Genomic DNA, 16,920 nt, shown 5'->3' with positions numbered 1-16,920 from the left:
TATGCTCAAAGGACATGGCAGAAAATCAATAATGGATGTCAGTGATCTTCGGGCCCTCAGGTGGCACGGCATTAAAAACAGGCCTGATTCTGTCATGGAAATCACTGCATGTGATCAGGAACACTTCAGAAATCTTTTTCTGTGAACACAGTTTGCAATGCCATCCACAAATGTAGGTTAAAGCTCTGTTATTCAAAGAACAAGCCATATGTGAACATGATCCAGAAATGCCACTGTCTTCTCTGGGCCAAAGCTCATTTAAAATGGACTGAGGCAAAGTGGAAAATTTTTCTGTGGTCAGACGAATCGAAATTTGATATTATTTTTGTAATATGGCCACTACATTCTCTGGAATAAAAAGGATAGGGACCACGTTATCGGCGCTTAGTTCAAAAGCCTGCATCTCTGATGGTATGGGGTGCATTAGTGCCTATGGAATTGGCAGCTTGTATATCTGGAAAAGCACCATCAATGCTGAAAGGCATATACAGGTTACAGATGACATCTTTTTCAGGGAAGGCCTTGCATATTTCAGCAAGATAATGCTAAACCACATACTGCATCTATTATAACAGCATGGCTTTGTAGTAGAGGAGTCCAGGTGCTGAACTGGCCTGCCTGCAGTCTAGACCTTTCACCAACTGAAAACTTTTGGTACATCATGAAACGAAGAATAAATTTGTTTATTTAGAGAATTCATATATGAAAAAGTTTTACTTTTCTATCCTTTTCCTCAGTTTGAAATCAAATTAAAATAAATCCAAAAAAATTAATTACACACTTCTGGAAGAAATTAAAATGGACGAACGGCTCTTATTAAGCCGTTTCTTGGACACTGACAAGAGACCTCCGAATAGAAGTTTAGATAGGATTGATTTAATCTTCTACATTTTAATAGCTTATTAGGTTTCTGAATGAATTACACAATTATATGCTTGAATATTGCGTTCTTGTTTGGTGCAGCTAGTTGGAAACTGATCTTATTTATTATTGGCAGATCATGTGGTCATTTTAAACTGCACAGAGTTAGCAAAACTAATAGCATAGTAGACTTGAGAAAGGGGAAATTGAATTGAGATCCAAACAAATGCTGCAGCAACACAAGCTGGACATGTTCAGTCTACCAAGTACAAGGTAAACCTGAGATTTGCACGCATTTTCTCTCTTTTTTTTAAAAGCAGCCTAAAGTTTTCTCAAATTATTTGTATGGTCTTTTCATATGCTTTATGCATTAAGATGACAATCATCACATTCGGCTGTCATATCTGCACTGTGTATTATACTAAAGAACATTGAAAAATACAAAAATAAAAAGCATTGCTGCAGATCCAGAGCTTAAAGAGGCATTTGCTGGAAAAGCAAAATGTTAAACAACCATTCTGTGCTCCTATGCAAACTATACATTTCATGTCCCTGCACTGACAAAGCACTTCTTTTCTAGCACCTTGCCACCATAATGACAGTTTTCTGGCGAGCTGATATGCTTCCAATTTTTGCTTTTGTGGTAATAAAGCAAAAAAAAGGTTACTTGCAAGATATGGAGGATGTCAAATGCATTACAGCTGCATCTTTCAAAGAAACGAAGAAGAAAGAAAGCATGGTTTAGTATGTGTACTCATAGCAGCTGTTTAGCTTTTGCCCATTGAGATCATTGTCATAAGGATGTCATCAATAACACAAAGTGCTGTTTCAGGTCATCACATTATACTATTCATACAGAGTTCACATTTCATTCAGAACTTTATTGCTTCTGAAACTGTCATCATTTGTTGAAATCAAACTTGGAAAATAATCAACAATTTCTTCAATAGGTGAAAGAGGGAAAAAGTGTATATCAATACTGCAATGACTTGTACTGTAAAGAGGTAGTCATTTTTCCATGCCTTATAACATTTTTCAATATTTCTCAATACAGACATGAACACATAATTGAAAGCTATTATTGCTTCATATTAACTATAATAAATACCATATATGCAAACATATACTTTCAAGATATGAACTAACTCAAAGAAAACATTTTATGACTTTGTGTTTTCTTGAGTAAGCATGTTTCTTAAAACCTAGATATTTCAAATATTAAGAAAAATTAAAAGAAATGATAAAAAATACACCTTTTCATAAATATGCTATTGACTTTTTCTGTGGAAAAACATTTTTCCCACTAATTTAAGATAAACTATAGAGTCACAGCGCTGAAGACGAACAAGGCATATTTTTTCTGCTCACCTATGGCAACATCTTTGGATGTAGAAGATTCCAGGCTCAATGATTCATCACGCCGTTTCTTAGGAGAAGATAATGCGCCAGCAGAATGGGAGCTGTGGTCTGCTGAAAAATAAAAGTGATATTTAATGTATAAGATATGTTTAAACAATCATCTTGACTCAAGTCAGGTTATTTTCAAAACTGCTTAATCTAGACCAGGGGCATTTTCTGGAGCCTATTCCAGCTAGCACAGGGCAAAACACAGGAATAAATCCTGGATAGGGCGCTAGTCTATCGCAGGGCAAACACACACACACAAACTAGGACCAATTTAGCATCATCAATTCACCTAACCTGTATGCCTTTGGACAGTGAAAGGAAACCCACTTAGATGCAGAGAGAACACGCAAACTCCACATAGGGAGAGAAATGATATGCAAGGCAGCAACACTACGATTGTGTCACCATGCCATCCTTTATGAGTGTCTGAGTTTTTCTAATAAGTATTACGTTTCAATTAAATGCTCTGCTTTCACACTTTTACTCAATAAGTAACAGATTTAACTGTATCTATGTGGTGAAGTGGCCAAAGTATGTGACTTTAACATTGTTGGTTCAGTTCTCACTTCTAACTTATCATATAATCCAGAGCAGTTCAACTACCTCACCTGTACTCATAATTGTAAACTATGCATGCAAACAACTGTGATGAACATGTTGGAAAAAGGCATTAGCTAACTTTCATCCCTTAAGACTTTTTTGGGAGGTCATGCATTTAGTTACAGGGCCCCTAAATTGTGAAGAAGAAAATGTATTTTAAACTACAAGACTGCCTCTCTGTATGACCTTGGGCATATAATTTACACTTCATGAGGACAAACTTTAAAATGCAGACAGTTGTTAAGTGTCTCAATATAAACAAAATCAGAAGAACATGATGATCAATGATTTGTAAATACGCCATGGATTTTCTATATGTTGTTAATAAGATCAGTTGCTTAGATATGGACACAGATATGTGTTTAACATCAGACTTACTTTGAAATTACAACAATTTAAAAAAAAAAACAGGCTATTCAAGCCAACAGAGCTCATCAATATCATTCACCTATATCCTCTAACATCAAATCTAGTGGCATTATGAACATCCTGAAATATTATATAACACAATACTTGGTAATTTATTTCATAAAAAGTCAATTTCATAAGTCTACTGTTCTCTGTGTGAAGAACACACATTTCTAATATTCCTGCAGTTTTTCTCCTAACGTCACAGTGTACCTTTTGAAGAACTGATTGCAAAGTAAAACTACAATAACTCCTTTCAGAATTTTAAATTCCTCAAGCACATCATATCTTAATCTGTTTGCTTAAATTGGACAGATTTAAATTTTTCAGTGTTACAAATCTTAGGTCCTTCTTTTAAAGGTACTTTCAAGTTTCAAGCATTTCACTGCATATCTAACATTTTTTACTTACTAGATAAAAACCTTATATTACAATCTCTCCTATCTAAATTCAAGTTGATTGTTTACAAATACAGTTACTGTTGCCATGTGATGCTTGATCTTTCCCTTAATATTTTTTTCCATTAATTTAACTGTGGTGCCTATTGAGCTTACCTGGCCTATAGTTACTTGAAATGGTCCGATCATCTTTTGAGATATTTGCTAGGTATCAATCTGTAGGAATTTCCCTAGTATGTAGGAATTTTTGAAAAAAATACAAGTCAAAGGTTTATATACAATATGTACTCACTAGCCTCCTCAAGCACTCTAGGATAAATGTTATCTGCTCCCAGTAAATTGTATGATTTCAGCCTTCTTAATTTATGCATACTTCTGTTTCTCTCTCTCCAATTTCCAAACTACCAAGTACTTCCTTCGTAGTCTCTGTGACTGGAAAGTTACTGAGTTTTTCACACATGAACATATTGTAAAAATGCAAATTTAAAGCAGTCTTTAATTTATTGTCTGTATATTTTAGCTCAGCCTTGCTGAATACCGAACACACTTAACCTTCTCTTTGACTGTGCTTTTACTACTAAAACACTAAAAATCTCTTTGGTTTATCCTTCGCATTTTCTACTGCTTTATGCATTATACAGCCACTGTATTTTTTGCAACTTCTTCTGCCTACTTGTCCATCTACATCTGAGTTCTCTTTATATTCTCACTGTTTCTACAACTACAGGATGAACATTTCCTTTATTGTACACTAGCAAAATACTCGCGCTTCGCAGCGGAGAAAAAGTGTGTTAAAGAAGTTATGAAAAAGAAAAGGAAACATTTTAAAAATAACGTTAACATTTGCTTTCTATTCGTTTGCATAAGCACAGTCCTTCACCAGCAATTATTTAATGTTAGCTCAGTCCAGGCACTTAAAAGTTTCTCTCGCACTTTTGCTGAGTTTGTGCTAAACACTATTCTATCCCTGACAATCTAATCTTTGTTTGCATAAGCACAGTCCTTCACCAGCAATTTTAACTCAGTTACAAAGTGATCAAAAGTCTTGTTTATACCCTGGGTCCTCTCAGTAAACTTGTATCTCACGAATATCGTATTCGTCGTAGGCATGACAAAAGCCAGCGGCAGCGTGTCTATAAACTTAATTTAAACTTATGGTTTACACCGCGCTTTGTTTCCGCAGTAGCTGCACTTATGAATATGCTTGTATGCGTCACTCGCTTCATATTCTTTTGCTGCCTTCTCAATTGTGTAATGCGTTTTTTGTTCAGCACTCTTTGGAGCTCTTCCTTGTTCTCTACATACTGCATTCACAGTCAGTTCACGTGAGACGCTGTCTTGTGTGATCTTGCGATGTCCATGGCTTTATTTAATATTAGCTAAGACCCGGCATTTAAAAGTTTCTCTCGCACTATTGCTGAGTTTGTGCCAAACACTAGACCTCATCTTTGTTTGCAAAAGCACAGTTCTTCACCCGTGAATATTTACCTTATATGGGCAGGCACTCAATTACGTGGGAGGCGTGATGGTGCGGGACGCAACTCTGCCTCACACGGCGACCGAGCTGCAGATTGTGGCCGTATATATGGTCGAAAGTAGGTTCCAGTTATGACTGTTACGCGTAGAATATCAAAATGAAACTTGCCTAACTTTTGTAAGTAAGCTGTAAGGAATGAGCCTGTCAAATTTCATCCTTCCACCTACGCGGGAAGTTGGAGAATTAGTGATGAGTCAGTGAGTGAGTGAGTGAGTGAGTCAGTCAGTCAGTGAGGGCTTTGCCTTTTATTAGTATAGATAAAATCTTTCAAACCTGTTCCACTGTTTCACAATTAACTCAACACTTAAAAGTTTGGCTCAGTTTACCTTTTGAAGACTGCCATATCTGCTAAAAAGTTGACTTCTAAAACTAAACTTAACTGTTTTAGTTTTTGAACATGTTAAATGTATTAGTCTATAGATCTGAATGGTTCAGATCCCCTGAATTCCTTCCTGACAGAATACTACATCTAAACAGGCTTTTCTTCTTATAGGTGTTTTACCCTGCTTTTAAAAAACAATTATTGATTAACTTTATCATCCACTTTAATAAAACCCCTGTGTGCGTCCAAGTGTCCAAGTGTGTGTGTCTTTTGGTGAAGTACGCATGTGCGAGGCTCGGTGCGACACGCACGACCGGCATCGTGGACACACACACACTGGAAGCTGAGCACACAGTGAATGGGGTAGCCGCGGATGCGCATGATAAGCAAATAAAGGACATCATTGCTGGGGAGACCGTGGACACACACACACTGGAAGCTGGGCACACAGTGAATGGCGTAGCTGCGACTGCGCATGATCTATACTAATAAAAGGCAAAGCCCTCACTCACTCACTGACTCATCACTAATTCTCCAACTTCCCTTGTGGGTGGAAGGCTGAAATTTGGCAGGTTCATTCCTTACAGCTTCCTTAAAAAAGTTGGACAGGCTTTATATCGAAATTCTACGCGTAATGGTCATAACTGGAAGCAGTTTTTCTCCATTTACTGTAATGGAGATGAGCTTCAACGCCGTGGGGGTGGAGTTTCGTGTGACATCATCACGCCTCCCACGTAATCACGCAGTACATAGAAAACCAGGAAGACCTCAAAAAAGCGCTCAAGAAAACATGCATTATATAATTGAGAAGGCAGCGAAACAATAAGAAGCGAGTTCTGCTACTTCGGAAACAAAGCACGATGTAAACCTACACTTTAAATTAAGTTCATAGACAGGCTGCCGCTGGCGTTTGTAATTTAGTGCCTGCCCATATAAGGCCATCCGTCAGCGGCAATCCAATAGCAAACTGCCACGGGTAAATATTCACGGGTGAAGGACTGTGCTTATGGAGAGGAAGATGAGATGGTCAGGGTGGTGTTTGACACAAACTCAGCGAAACTGCCAGAGAAAGTTTTAAGTGCCAGGACTAAGGTAACATTAAATAAAGCTATGGACATAGCACGAGATGGCACCAGCACAGCTGGGAACCTTCGATGCAAGTACACCGAGTGGCTCACGTGAACTGATGCAGTGCACAGATAAAAGCAACAGTTCCAAAGAGCTGAACAAAACCGAATTACACAATTGAAAAGGCAGCAAAAATATGAAGCGTCTGATAAGCATATTCATAAATGCAGCTACTGTGGAAACAAAGCACACGGTGGAAAAAGTCAATGTCCCGCTAAAGGAAGACAGCGTAAAAAAAAACCCGTGCATGCAGTTTGTCACATCACAGATAAAAAGGAAGACGAGCTGTTTATTGATGCAGTAAGGAACTAATCGATGAATGAAACCTCTTATCTTTACAACGATTGACAAACACGGAATGTAACTTGAACACATCGTACAAATACGAGCCTGATTGAAAGAAATAATGATAATCAAATCCTTGATGACAGCAACATTCAATAACACTCACAAAACAATTACTGTATATTGACAATCATGTTACGTTATTTTTAAAATGTTCCCTTTTCTTTTTCATAACTTCTACTTCTCCACTGCGATACACGGGTATATATATATAAATGTATATCTATAGCCCGATCTACAATACATACTTTAGCATAGACAAGCGGTGGCGCAATTGTAGAGTCTTAAGCCTCTAACGCCGACATTCGAGGTTCGATTCGAGAGGGATGTACTGACTATGTTCGCGCGCATTTTACCTTCCCATCTCCTTGGTTTGGGACGTATGAAAAAATATTAGGTTAACGCAGAATCATGTTACGTTATTTTTAAAATTTTCCCTTTCTTAGCACAAGCACAGTTGAGAAGCTTCGATGCATGTACTCCATAACGCGTTAAAAAATAATCACACTTTCAATTCCAAGCAAACGGGAACTTTTGTCAATGCATGATTTCCTGGTACATCCATTACACTGATGCACACATCACAGCTACAAAAATGTTAGAGTCGGAATAAAGCGCGTTCCTACGACTGATCATTTCGACTACCCGAGGTAAGCCTTGATAAAAGCATGGTTTTGTGCACACTGAAAAGCAAGCAAAATTAGATGCATTACAGAAAGCGGACTTTGTGGCTCTTACTGGGGATCATTGGACTTCCGTGACCGTTAGTAATTCTAAATACATCTAATTACAAAATGTTCAATGATCACACTGTTTTAGCCTAATGTACAAAATAATTTTGGCTAATGTTACTCAGAGTTTAAAGAGTAAGCTGGTCAAATTACCTTTTATGTTTCTGACTTATTTTTTTAAGAAGAAAAACTGCACTTTATGGTGAAATTTTGGTTATTATTATTTAAAGACAATACTATTCTGAAAATGTACTTAAAGTACTTAAACTACCACTTTATTTTTAAGTCTGCCCAATTTTAACCAGGGATGATATTTTTGTTTCTGTTTTGAATTCAAATGCAGTTTAAAAGCTTTTTTTTTCAGAAATTAAAACAGCTTCAGTTTACAATATTCATGTCCATGTCTATTATTTGATTCTGTAAGCCCACTAAAACCGTTTTAAATAAAAAAAAAAAACATTTGCGATTTGGGGCAAATTTACGTAGCGATTACATACGATTAATCAAGATTAATTCTTACACAGCCTCTAATTAATTGGATTAATTTTTTAATCGAGTCCCACCTAATATATATATGTAGATATATATATGTAGATTTGTATATATATGTGTATATACAGTATATATGTAGATATGTATATGTTGTATATACAGTATGTATATATGTGTGTGTGTATATATACAGTATGTGTATATATATGTATATGTATATATATGTATGTGTGTATATTTATATAACTGTATATATATATGTGTATAGATGTGTATATATATATATATGTTTATATGTATATATATGTTTATATATGTGTCTGTGTGTGTGTGTATATATATATATATATATATATGCCAGCAACACTCATGACAATTACAAAACAATTACATTGTCAATCATGTTACGTTATTATTAAAATGTTTCCTTTTCTTTTTACTTCTCCGCTGCCAATGCAGCTATTTTTATATATATATATATATATATATATATAATAGATAGATATGACAACAACACTCATATCAATGACAAAACAATTACATTAACAATCATCTTACGTTATTTTTAAAATGTTTGCTTTTCTTTTTCATAACTTCTATAACACACTACTTCTCCGCTGCGAAGCGCGGGTATTCTGCTAGTAAGCAAATAAAGGACAGCATTGCTGGGGAGAGTGCTGATTGGGTAGTTGCGGCCGCGCACATAAAATTCATTGCTGGGGAGACGCCACACATACTGCCCCGTGCATGTTTACTAACTAACTATCTACTAACAACATGCCACCCAAAAAAAAAGGACACGTCAAGTAGGACAAAAGACACAGACACTCAAATCATATATAAGCAACATCTCCTGGAAGAACGGTCAGCTCAGCAAGTAAACATCAACAAAAGAAAGGCTGAAAGACAAAGAAAAATACGAGCAAATAGATCGATTATAAAAAAGAAAATGAGCGTTACAATATTCCCTGTATTGATTTGGCTCTATCCTCTACTAATTTACCCTTTACCATAAGAAGGCGACAATTTCCAGTTACATTAGCCTTTGCCATAACAATTAATAAAACTCAAGGGCAAACCTTAGAAAAAGTTGCCATTTGCTTGCCAGAACCAGTATTCAGCCACGGTCAGTTATATGTTGCATTATCAAGAGTTAGTAGTTTTACAGATGTTGTTGTCAACATTGTAGATGGTCCTGAACAAGAGTGTTTACAAAAAATGTTGTCTATAATGAAATTTTATTGAAAAATTTTCTGAGGTAAAAAAATAAAAACATTTTCCTAAATATCTTCTTCAGATATTGTGTATTACAGATTGTTATAAAGTTTTACACTAAGGCAATATTAATTATACTTACTGTGTTGTCATATACGTTTCTAATTTATTTTTAATATTATTTTACTTTAGGCTTCTTGCAAAAATATTTTTAACAAAAAAATTAAGACAACAAACAGAATGAGGTCAAGGTCCCTTGCCATTTAATATAGACTGTTCCTAATAATGTTTATGCAATACTGTTCTAGCGCCCGTTATTGTAACGGGCTTAATGTCTAGTAATATCATATTCTTGTGCTTTGCTCTCTGTAAGGTTCTGCAAGGAAATATTAGAGTACTAAAGGTTAACGTCACTGTAATAACCCCCCCAACTTGCTCTTCAAGTATCATTTTAAAGATGCTTTGTTTAATACAACTAATAAAGTATCTTGTTATATTATAGTTGGAAAGACTCTAAGTAGAATATTCATTTTATCTTGGTAAAGAGATTTTACTGGGACGGTATGGTGGTCCATTAATTACAGCTGCTGCTTCACAGTTCCAGGAGAATGAGTTCAAATTCCATACCCAGATATCTGTGTGGAGTCTGTACATCTTCCTGTGTCCATGTGGGATTATCTTCCATGTACAAAATATATGCATGTAAGGTTAGCTGGTGACTCTAAACACACCCTGTGTGAACGACCGTAAGCATATGTGTAACTGTACCCTGTGATGCATTAGCACCTTGAACAGGGTTATGCCTTGAATTTCATCAAATGATGTTGGCTCTGGGTCCTACAACCCCAAGATGATCAAAGCAGGTACAAAAAATAAAAGAAGGTTGATCTCACACCATATATTAAAAATAAATCTGATTCAGATTAATCAATTATACATATTAGAGAAAGGCTAACTATATTTTACAGAATCTCGTATAGAGGTTATTGAATTGTCACAGGGGAAAAAAAAATCATAGAGGAAAAAAGGTGTTATTTTAAAGATGATTATTCAATTATGCTATCTACATTTCTTGAAATTAAATTACATATGCTATTAATGAGGACTAATGAGAAATTTGTTTAAACTGCAACATCAGAAGGGAGTATGACACACTATCACAGTGTCAGTTTACACAGACTACCAGGACTTAGTATAGAATACCACAAAACTGAATATAAAAAAGTGGTTTATGTGTTTCAGTTGTATATACTGAACTGGACATTTTGACCAACTATTAAGCAGAAGAACTAGACTGCATCCCTACCTTACAATCACCACTGCAACTTAAAACTTTTTCCACATCTAACTATTTTTCTCCCTGGAAGGTGGCAGTAACCTAGACTCTCTCATTGTTTCATGTCTCAGTTAGAAACAAACTCATAAGAACACTAGGAAACAATAATGAGCAAAATTAACAGCTATTCTTAGCCGTGAATAACATTTTGCATTGCAGCTACACATCATTTAGATACAATTTACCAAGAGTTAGCTTACATAGGAAATATATGGGGGACAAACTTGATTTACTGAATCTCTACACATCATTTGAGTACACTTTCTGACCTAATTGCCTATCAGCTGACGATATTTGCATATTATATGCATGACAATACCTATATACTTTTAACAGCTGTAAGAGTGTTAATCTGGTAGACATTTTCAGATAGGACCATTTTACCTGTAGGCACAGCTTGGGATGACTGTGAACAGCTCTCTGCATCAGCTCTAGTCTTCCTCTGTTTCCTAGGAGAACAGGATGATCGGAGCAAAGGAGAGCGGGACTTCACAGTTTGGCTGGTAATACCTAAATGCAGGGAAAAAATATATATGTGTGTGTGTGTGTATATATATATATATATATATATATATATATATATATATATATATATATATATATACTGTATATATACACAGTGCATCCAGAAAGTATTCACAGCGCATCACTTTTTCCATATTTTATGTTACAGCTTTATTCCAAAATGGATTAAATTCATTTTTTTTTCCATAGAATTCTACACACAACACCCCATAATGTCAACGTGAAAAAGTTTACTTGAGATTTTTGCAAATTTATTAAAAATAAAAAAATTGAGAAAGCACATGTACATAAGTATTCACAGCCTTTGCCATGAAGCTCAAAATTGAGCTCAGGTGCATCCTGTTTCCCCTGATCATCCTTGAGATGTTTAATTGGAGTCCACCTGTGGTAAATTCAGTTGATTGGACATGATTTGGAAAGGCACACACCTGTCTATATAAGGTCCCACAGTTGACAGTTCATGTCAGAGCACAAACCAAGCATGAAGTCAAAGGAATTGTCTGTAGACCTCAGAAACAGGATTGTCTCGAGGCACAAATCTGGGGAAGGTTACAGAAAAATTTCTGCTGCTTTGAAGGTCCCAATGAGCACAGTGGCTTCCATCATCCGTAAGTGGAAGAAGTTGAAACCACCAGGACTCTTCCTAGAGCTGGCCAGCCATCTAAACTGAGTGATCGGGGGAGAAGGGCCTTAGTCAGGGAGGTGACCAAGAACCCAATGGTCACTCTGTCAGAGCTCAGAGGTCCTCTGTGAAAGGCGGAGAACCTTCCAGAAGGACAACCATCTCTGCAGCAATCCACTAATCAGGCCTGTATGGCAGAGGCCAGAAAGAAGCCACTCCTTAGTACAAGGCACATGGCAGCCCGCCTGGAGTTTCCCAAAAGGCACCTGAAGGACTCTCAGACCTTGAGAAACAAAATTCTCTGGTCTGATGAGACAAGATTGAACTCTTTGGTGTGAATGCCAGGCGTCACGTTTGGAGGAAACCAGGCACCGCTCATCACCAGGCCAATACCATCCCTACAGTGAAGGATGGTGGTGGCAGCATCATGCTGTGGGGATGTTTTTCAGCGGCAGGAACTGGGAGACTAGTCAGGAAAAAGGGAAAGATGACTGCGGCAATGTACAGAGACATCGTAGATGAAAACCTGCTCCAAAGCTCTTGACCTCAGACTGGGACGACGGATCATCTTTCAGCAGGACAACGACCCTAAGCACACAGCCAAGATATCAAAAGAATGGCTTCCATCCAACCTGATGGAGCTTGAGAGGTGCTGCAAAGAGGAATGGGTGAAACTGGCCAAGGATAGGTGTGCCAAGCTTGTGGCATCATATTCAAAAAGACTTGAGGCTTTAATTGCTGCCAAAGGTCCATCGACAAAGTATTGAGCAAAGGCTGTGAATACTTATGTACATGTGATTTCTAAGTTTTTTTATTTTTAATAAATTTGCAAAAACCTCAAGTAAACTTTTTTCATGTTGTCATTATTGGGTGATGTGTGTAGAATTCTGAGGGAAAAAAATTAATTTAGTCCATTTTCAAATAAGGCTGTAACATAACAAAATGTAGAAAAAGTGATGTGCTGTGAATACTTTTCCGGATACACTATATGTATGTATGTATGTGTGTGTGTGTATATATATATATATATATATATATATATACATATATATATATTACACTTAACGACCCACTGCATAAAAAAATCAAGAATACAGAGATATCAACCTTATCTTGGTGCTGTACTTAAATATTTGCATTTCTACAATAAAAATACTAAAATCTAGCAGTAGGATAGCAGAAAATTAAATGTTAGCAACATATTTGCCCACCTAGAGAATGAACCAAAGCTAATTATACTTTTAGTATTTATTTTAGCTATACTGTAGTCTGAAAAGGAAATTGCTAAATTGTATATAGTGCATTCATAAAATTGTTTTGCTTTGTTTATCATTTTAGTTTCTTACTGCTTTGTAGTTAAAGATATAGTATAAAAAGATACAATATCAGGGATGATACTGATTGCCCTTACAACCAAAAGAATAAGGTCATGTAAGCTAAAGGTTTTGCTAATAAACAGCAGGGTGAGATGCACATAATGAGAACAGGAAGACCTCAAACACAAGGGAAACAAAACTTTCCTGCCTCTCTGGACCTGCCCCAGTGTGTGAACTGAAACCCTGCCTCACAGGTTTGGTAGCTCACTCACTTGTCACTTTAAAAAAAATCATACCGAGTGCTGGTCACTCTGTCTCCCCACTCTTCTGATTACATGCTTAGTTAACACAAGATCTTGAGGCAGCTTCAAACAGTTCCCTAGGGTCACATTTGGCCAACCCTACAATAATTTCCAGGGTCAGGAGCAAATCTACATTTGACTTGATGATAAAAAACTAAGTTTTAAAAGTGTGCTGTTCCAAAAGCAGCTTTAAAGAGATTGTATAATTGGAAATATCCTGAGTAATTATGGTATAAACTAATTCAAACTGCCCTGTGATAACTGTTTATTTCCATTTTTTAATATTAATTTGAACTAGTATTCACTGCATTTACGTTTTAGTTGCTGAACATAAAACTGACCCCAGCTCGAAAGGGGCAATAAAATGCTATATTGGAGGGAAATCCCCTACCCACCAAACAAATTAAAATTCAGGCCCTGATTTTCCTTTCGTGTTCCAGCTCTAGCCCGAAGTCTTTAGGTAGTACCTTGTGCATACAAAAGACATACTTCTCTCTGGTAGTGTCCATGTACTTTCACTAGCATGACAACTTACATTTCACTTGGCAGTAAATGTGTGTTTAGTTTTAGTAGCTTGCCTGGATGGCCCAACCCCATGCCCTGTGTCTCATTCTCCTGCATGCAGTTCCCATCCCAACCATGTCGCTAACTACAACACTTAACTATTCTCTATAGAAACAAATTAAATTTTTCTAAGATAACAAGTACAATAAAGCTACGTCTTTAAATAAAAATGTCTGACTTTTGATAAGAATGTTTTAGTAAGTCTTAACAGAAGTCACTTCTCTACCTGTACTGGATGGGGATACAGTGATTTGGGAGATGGTTGATGTCACTGGTTCCTCAAGATCCTGACGTGGTAGTAGCTGTCCGCAGGCTGGACAAAATTTAAAGTTTGGCTCTAGCTTTACACCACACTGGGGGCAGAATTGAATAATCATGATAGGAAATGACTCTGCATAGGAAAAAAAAATTAAGGAATTTATTTAATTTTCACAATAGTCAGGATGCACTAGATCACTATTATCACATTATACAGTATATAACTCAGGTCCAATGGGCTATTATGACAAGAAAGTCATGAAAATAATAAATGAAATCAGAGTGTCTATGACATTTAGACAAATACTCTTTCATGATGCAAAAACAAAGTACTCAGAAAACAATTTAGTGTATTTTCTCAGAAAATTTTCATCTGATGGAAGTATAAAACAAATTTGGTCATTCAGTGATAGCAGTTTATAATTTAGATGATTGTACACTGATTATTTAATTCTTGTTATTTATTATTTGAAGATCACAATGAACTTTCTTATCTCTGAATGAAAAATTCAGTTGGCCATGTGGGACACAATCTATTAACAGTATTTCAACCAATAAAAGAAAGTATATAGTAAGATATAAAGAAAAAGCAGAACTGAAACACAAAAACATACTTTATAGTTGTTACTGACCCTCTTCATTACTGAATAAACTAATTGCTTATTTAATTATGCTTATGTTTGAACAATCTGTTAAACCTTGCTGTCTTTATGTGCATTGCAGAATAACATCACTTACAAGATTGCTAAAACAGAAATTAAATTGCAGAGGGAATATGGAATGATTAAGCATTTGAGGGAGCATTTTTAGGATTAGGTCTAAATATAGCAAATGTATGACTAATTGCAATCATTCTGCGTGTTACATTTTACATTTAAATTGAGCGTCCATGTTTCCATACATACAGCTCTGACAAAGGGGTACAACTCTACAATAAAGATACTGTATTTAGAAAGTGGCTAGCGCTGCAAGAAAATGCCTTAATAACCGTAGGCCTGTAAATCACAAAGGAAATTCTCCATTTATTTGAGCAGAGGGGATTTATTTAAAATCAATTTCCTTTATAAGGCAGCACAATAATTAGTGTTGCCGCCTCACAGCTCTACTGTCCTTAGCCTGAATCCTGGAGTCTGCACATTCTGTCTGGTTTTCCTCCCACCTCCCAAAGTAATGTGTCTCGGATTAAGGGGCAACTGCAAATTGGAAACATTAGCTAGGTTGGTTCCCACCTTTTACCATGGACTTTGCATAGGTTTGGATTACAATATAAATGGAGTGGCTTTTAAAATATCCAAGTAGACACATCTTCATTTTCCTGCTTTATCCATTGAAAATAATGTTGTGTTTTCTTTTTATTGAGACTCAAATCCACTGCAGGTAAAAAGCCAAGCACATCAGGCACAAGGCAGACACCATTTATCAATCACCGGAGCACAAGGCTTAAAATACATCAACCAGAAACAAGGACACACATTGATCAGTAGCTATCTATAAATTAGGGCTAACGCATAGGACAACATTTAGCAGGTTACATGATTATTTTATCTCTAACCGCCTGCTTTATATCACAAGTCAGCAACTGCACCGAGGTTACTGTAACCACAACTTTTAAATGGGCCTTCAGTGTAAACAATTACCCATTTTTTCTTCTCGCATACATTTATGACAACCAACCAGAATCTGTCTCTGCTAAAACGTTAAAGCGTTCAACAGCACCGACCAAGACAAAATGTTTATTTGTATCAAGTTCTACGTTAGAAATATGCATATTGGGTGTAGACAACGACATGCTTCGTAAGAACTACGTATTTTTCGATGATTACACTATTTCATATACAACCATTTTTTCCAGAGGGTTTAAGATACAGTGCAGAGTCTAGTCGCAAATACATGCGCACATACATTAATTACGACATGTTCTGGTAAAACTTTTAAACCACCAGAACAGTGTCAGCGGCTCTCCGCTGGGAAACTTATTAACTTCAACGCGAACCAAACATACATTTGCGCAAGAATACTAACACTTTGGTTTTAACATTTCGAGAAACACAATGCGTATTGCGTACCTGCTTCCTAAATCAAGCCAAGACGCTATTTGATATTTCGGTTTTAGGGGAAGGGAGGGGAGGGAAGGGGAGAAAAGAGGCGGGGTGTTCCTCGCGGCTGACATTGCACCTTGTCGATGTCAGTCAAGTATCCAACAGGAAGTAGCCGCGCTGTACTCCCGCCCAAAACGTACGTACGGCAAGCTGCGAGGTTCAATGGCACTGCCTGAAACAAAACGCATTTATTTATTGTGGGTAGAACTAAGAACTTGTTTTTATAAGTTACAAATCCAGTGGCTATATTCTAGGCCAGCAGAAGGCACGGCAAGAGGACATAGTGCGAAATATTATTTCACTTACCTTTAATTTTTTATATTTTTATTACTGTATTTCAGTTCAGGCTAGGAATCCCTGATAAGCAAATACGGAGACGTGTTCTATCTTAGTATTCATCGTGAATAGCAGGACAGTGCCAAATGAGTTTACCTTCTTGACACCTGATTCATCC

The 16,920-nt window shown here is 36.5% G+C and overlaps 1 protein-coding gene across 5 annotated transcripts in view; it reads right to left on the bottom strand.

Moving 5' to 3' along the window:
- vrk3 (VRK serine/threonine kinase 3) overlaps positions 1-16,539 on the bottom strand; it is an 80,056-nt gene extending 63,517 nt beyond the window's left edge. Inside the window, exons 1-4 of one of the 5 annotated variants that reach the window (XM_039763025.1) lie at positions 16,434-16,539; positions 14,336-14,500; positions 11,165-11,290; positions 2,230-2,331 (exon numbers count right to left, since the gene is read on the bottom strand). In XM_039763025.1, coding sequence (XP_039618959.1) covers positions 2,230-2,331; positions 11,165-11,290; positions 14,336-14,486 — 379 coding nt within the window. In that variant the 5' untranslated portion in view covers positions 14,487-14,500; positions 16,434-16,539. Of the gene's footprint in view, positions 1-2,229; positions 2,332-11,164; positions 11,291-14,335; positions 14,501-15,596; positions 15,739-16,433 lie in introns of those variants that run through there. The other 4 variants (XM_039763024.1, XM_039763023.1, XM_039763026.1 and 1 more) reach the window with 4 other exon arrangements.
- Positions 16,540-16,920: the final 381 nt, after the last annotated feature.

This window comes from Polypterus senegalus, chromosome 9, assembly GCF_016835505.1.
Source record: "Polypterus senegalus isolate Bchr_013 chromosome 9, ASM1683550v1, whole genome shotgun sequence".
NCBI classification, from domain to species: Eukaryota; Metazoa; Chordata; class Cladistia; order Polypteriformes; family Polypteridae; genus Polypterus; species Polypterus senegalus.
This window is presented reverse-complemented; position numbering and strand designations above follow the sequence as displayed.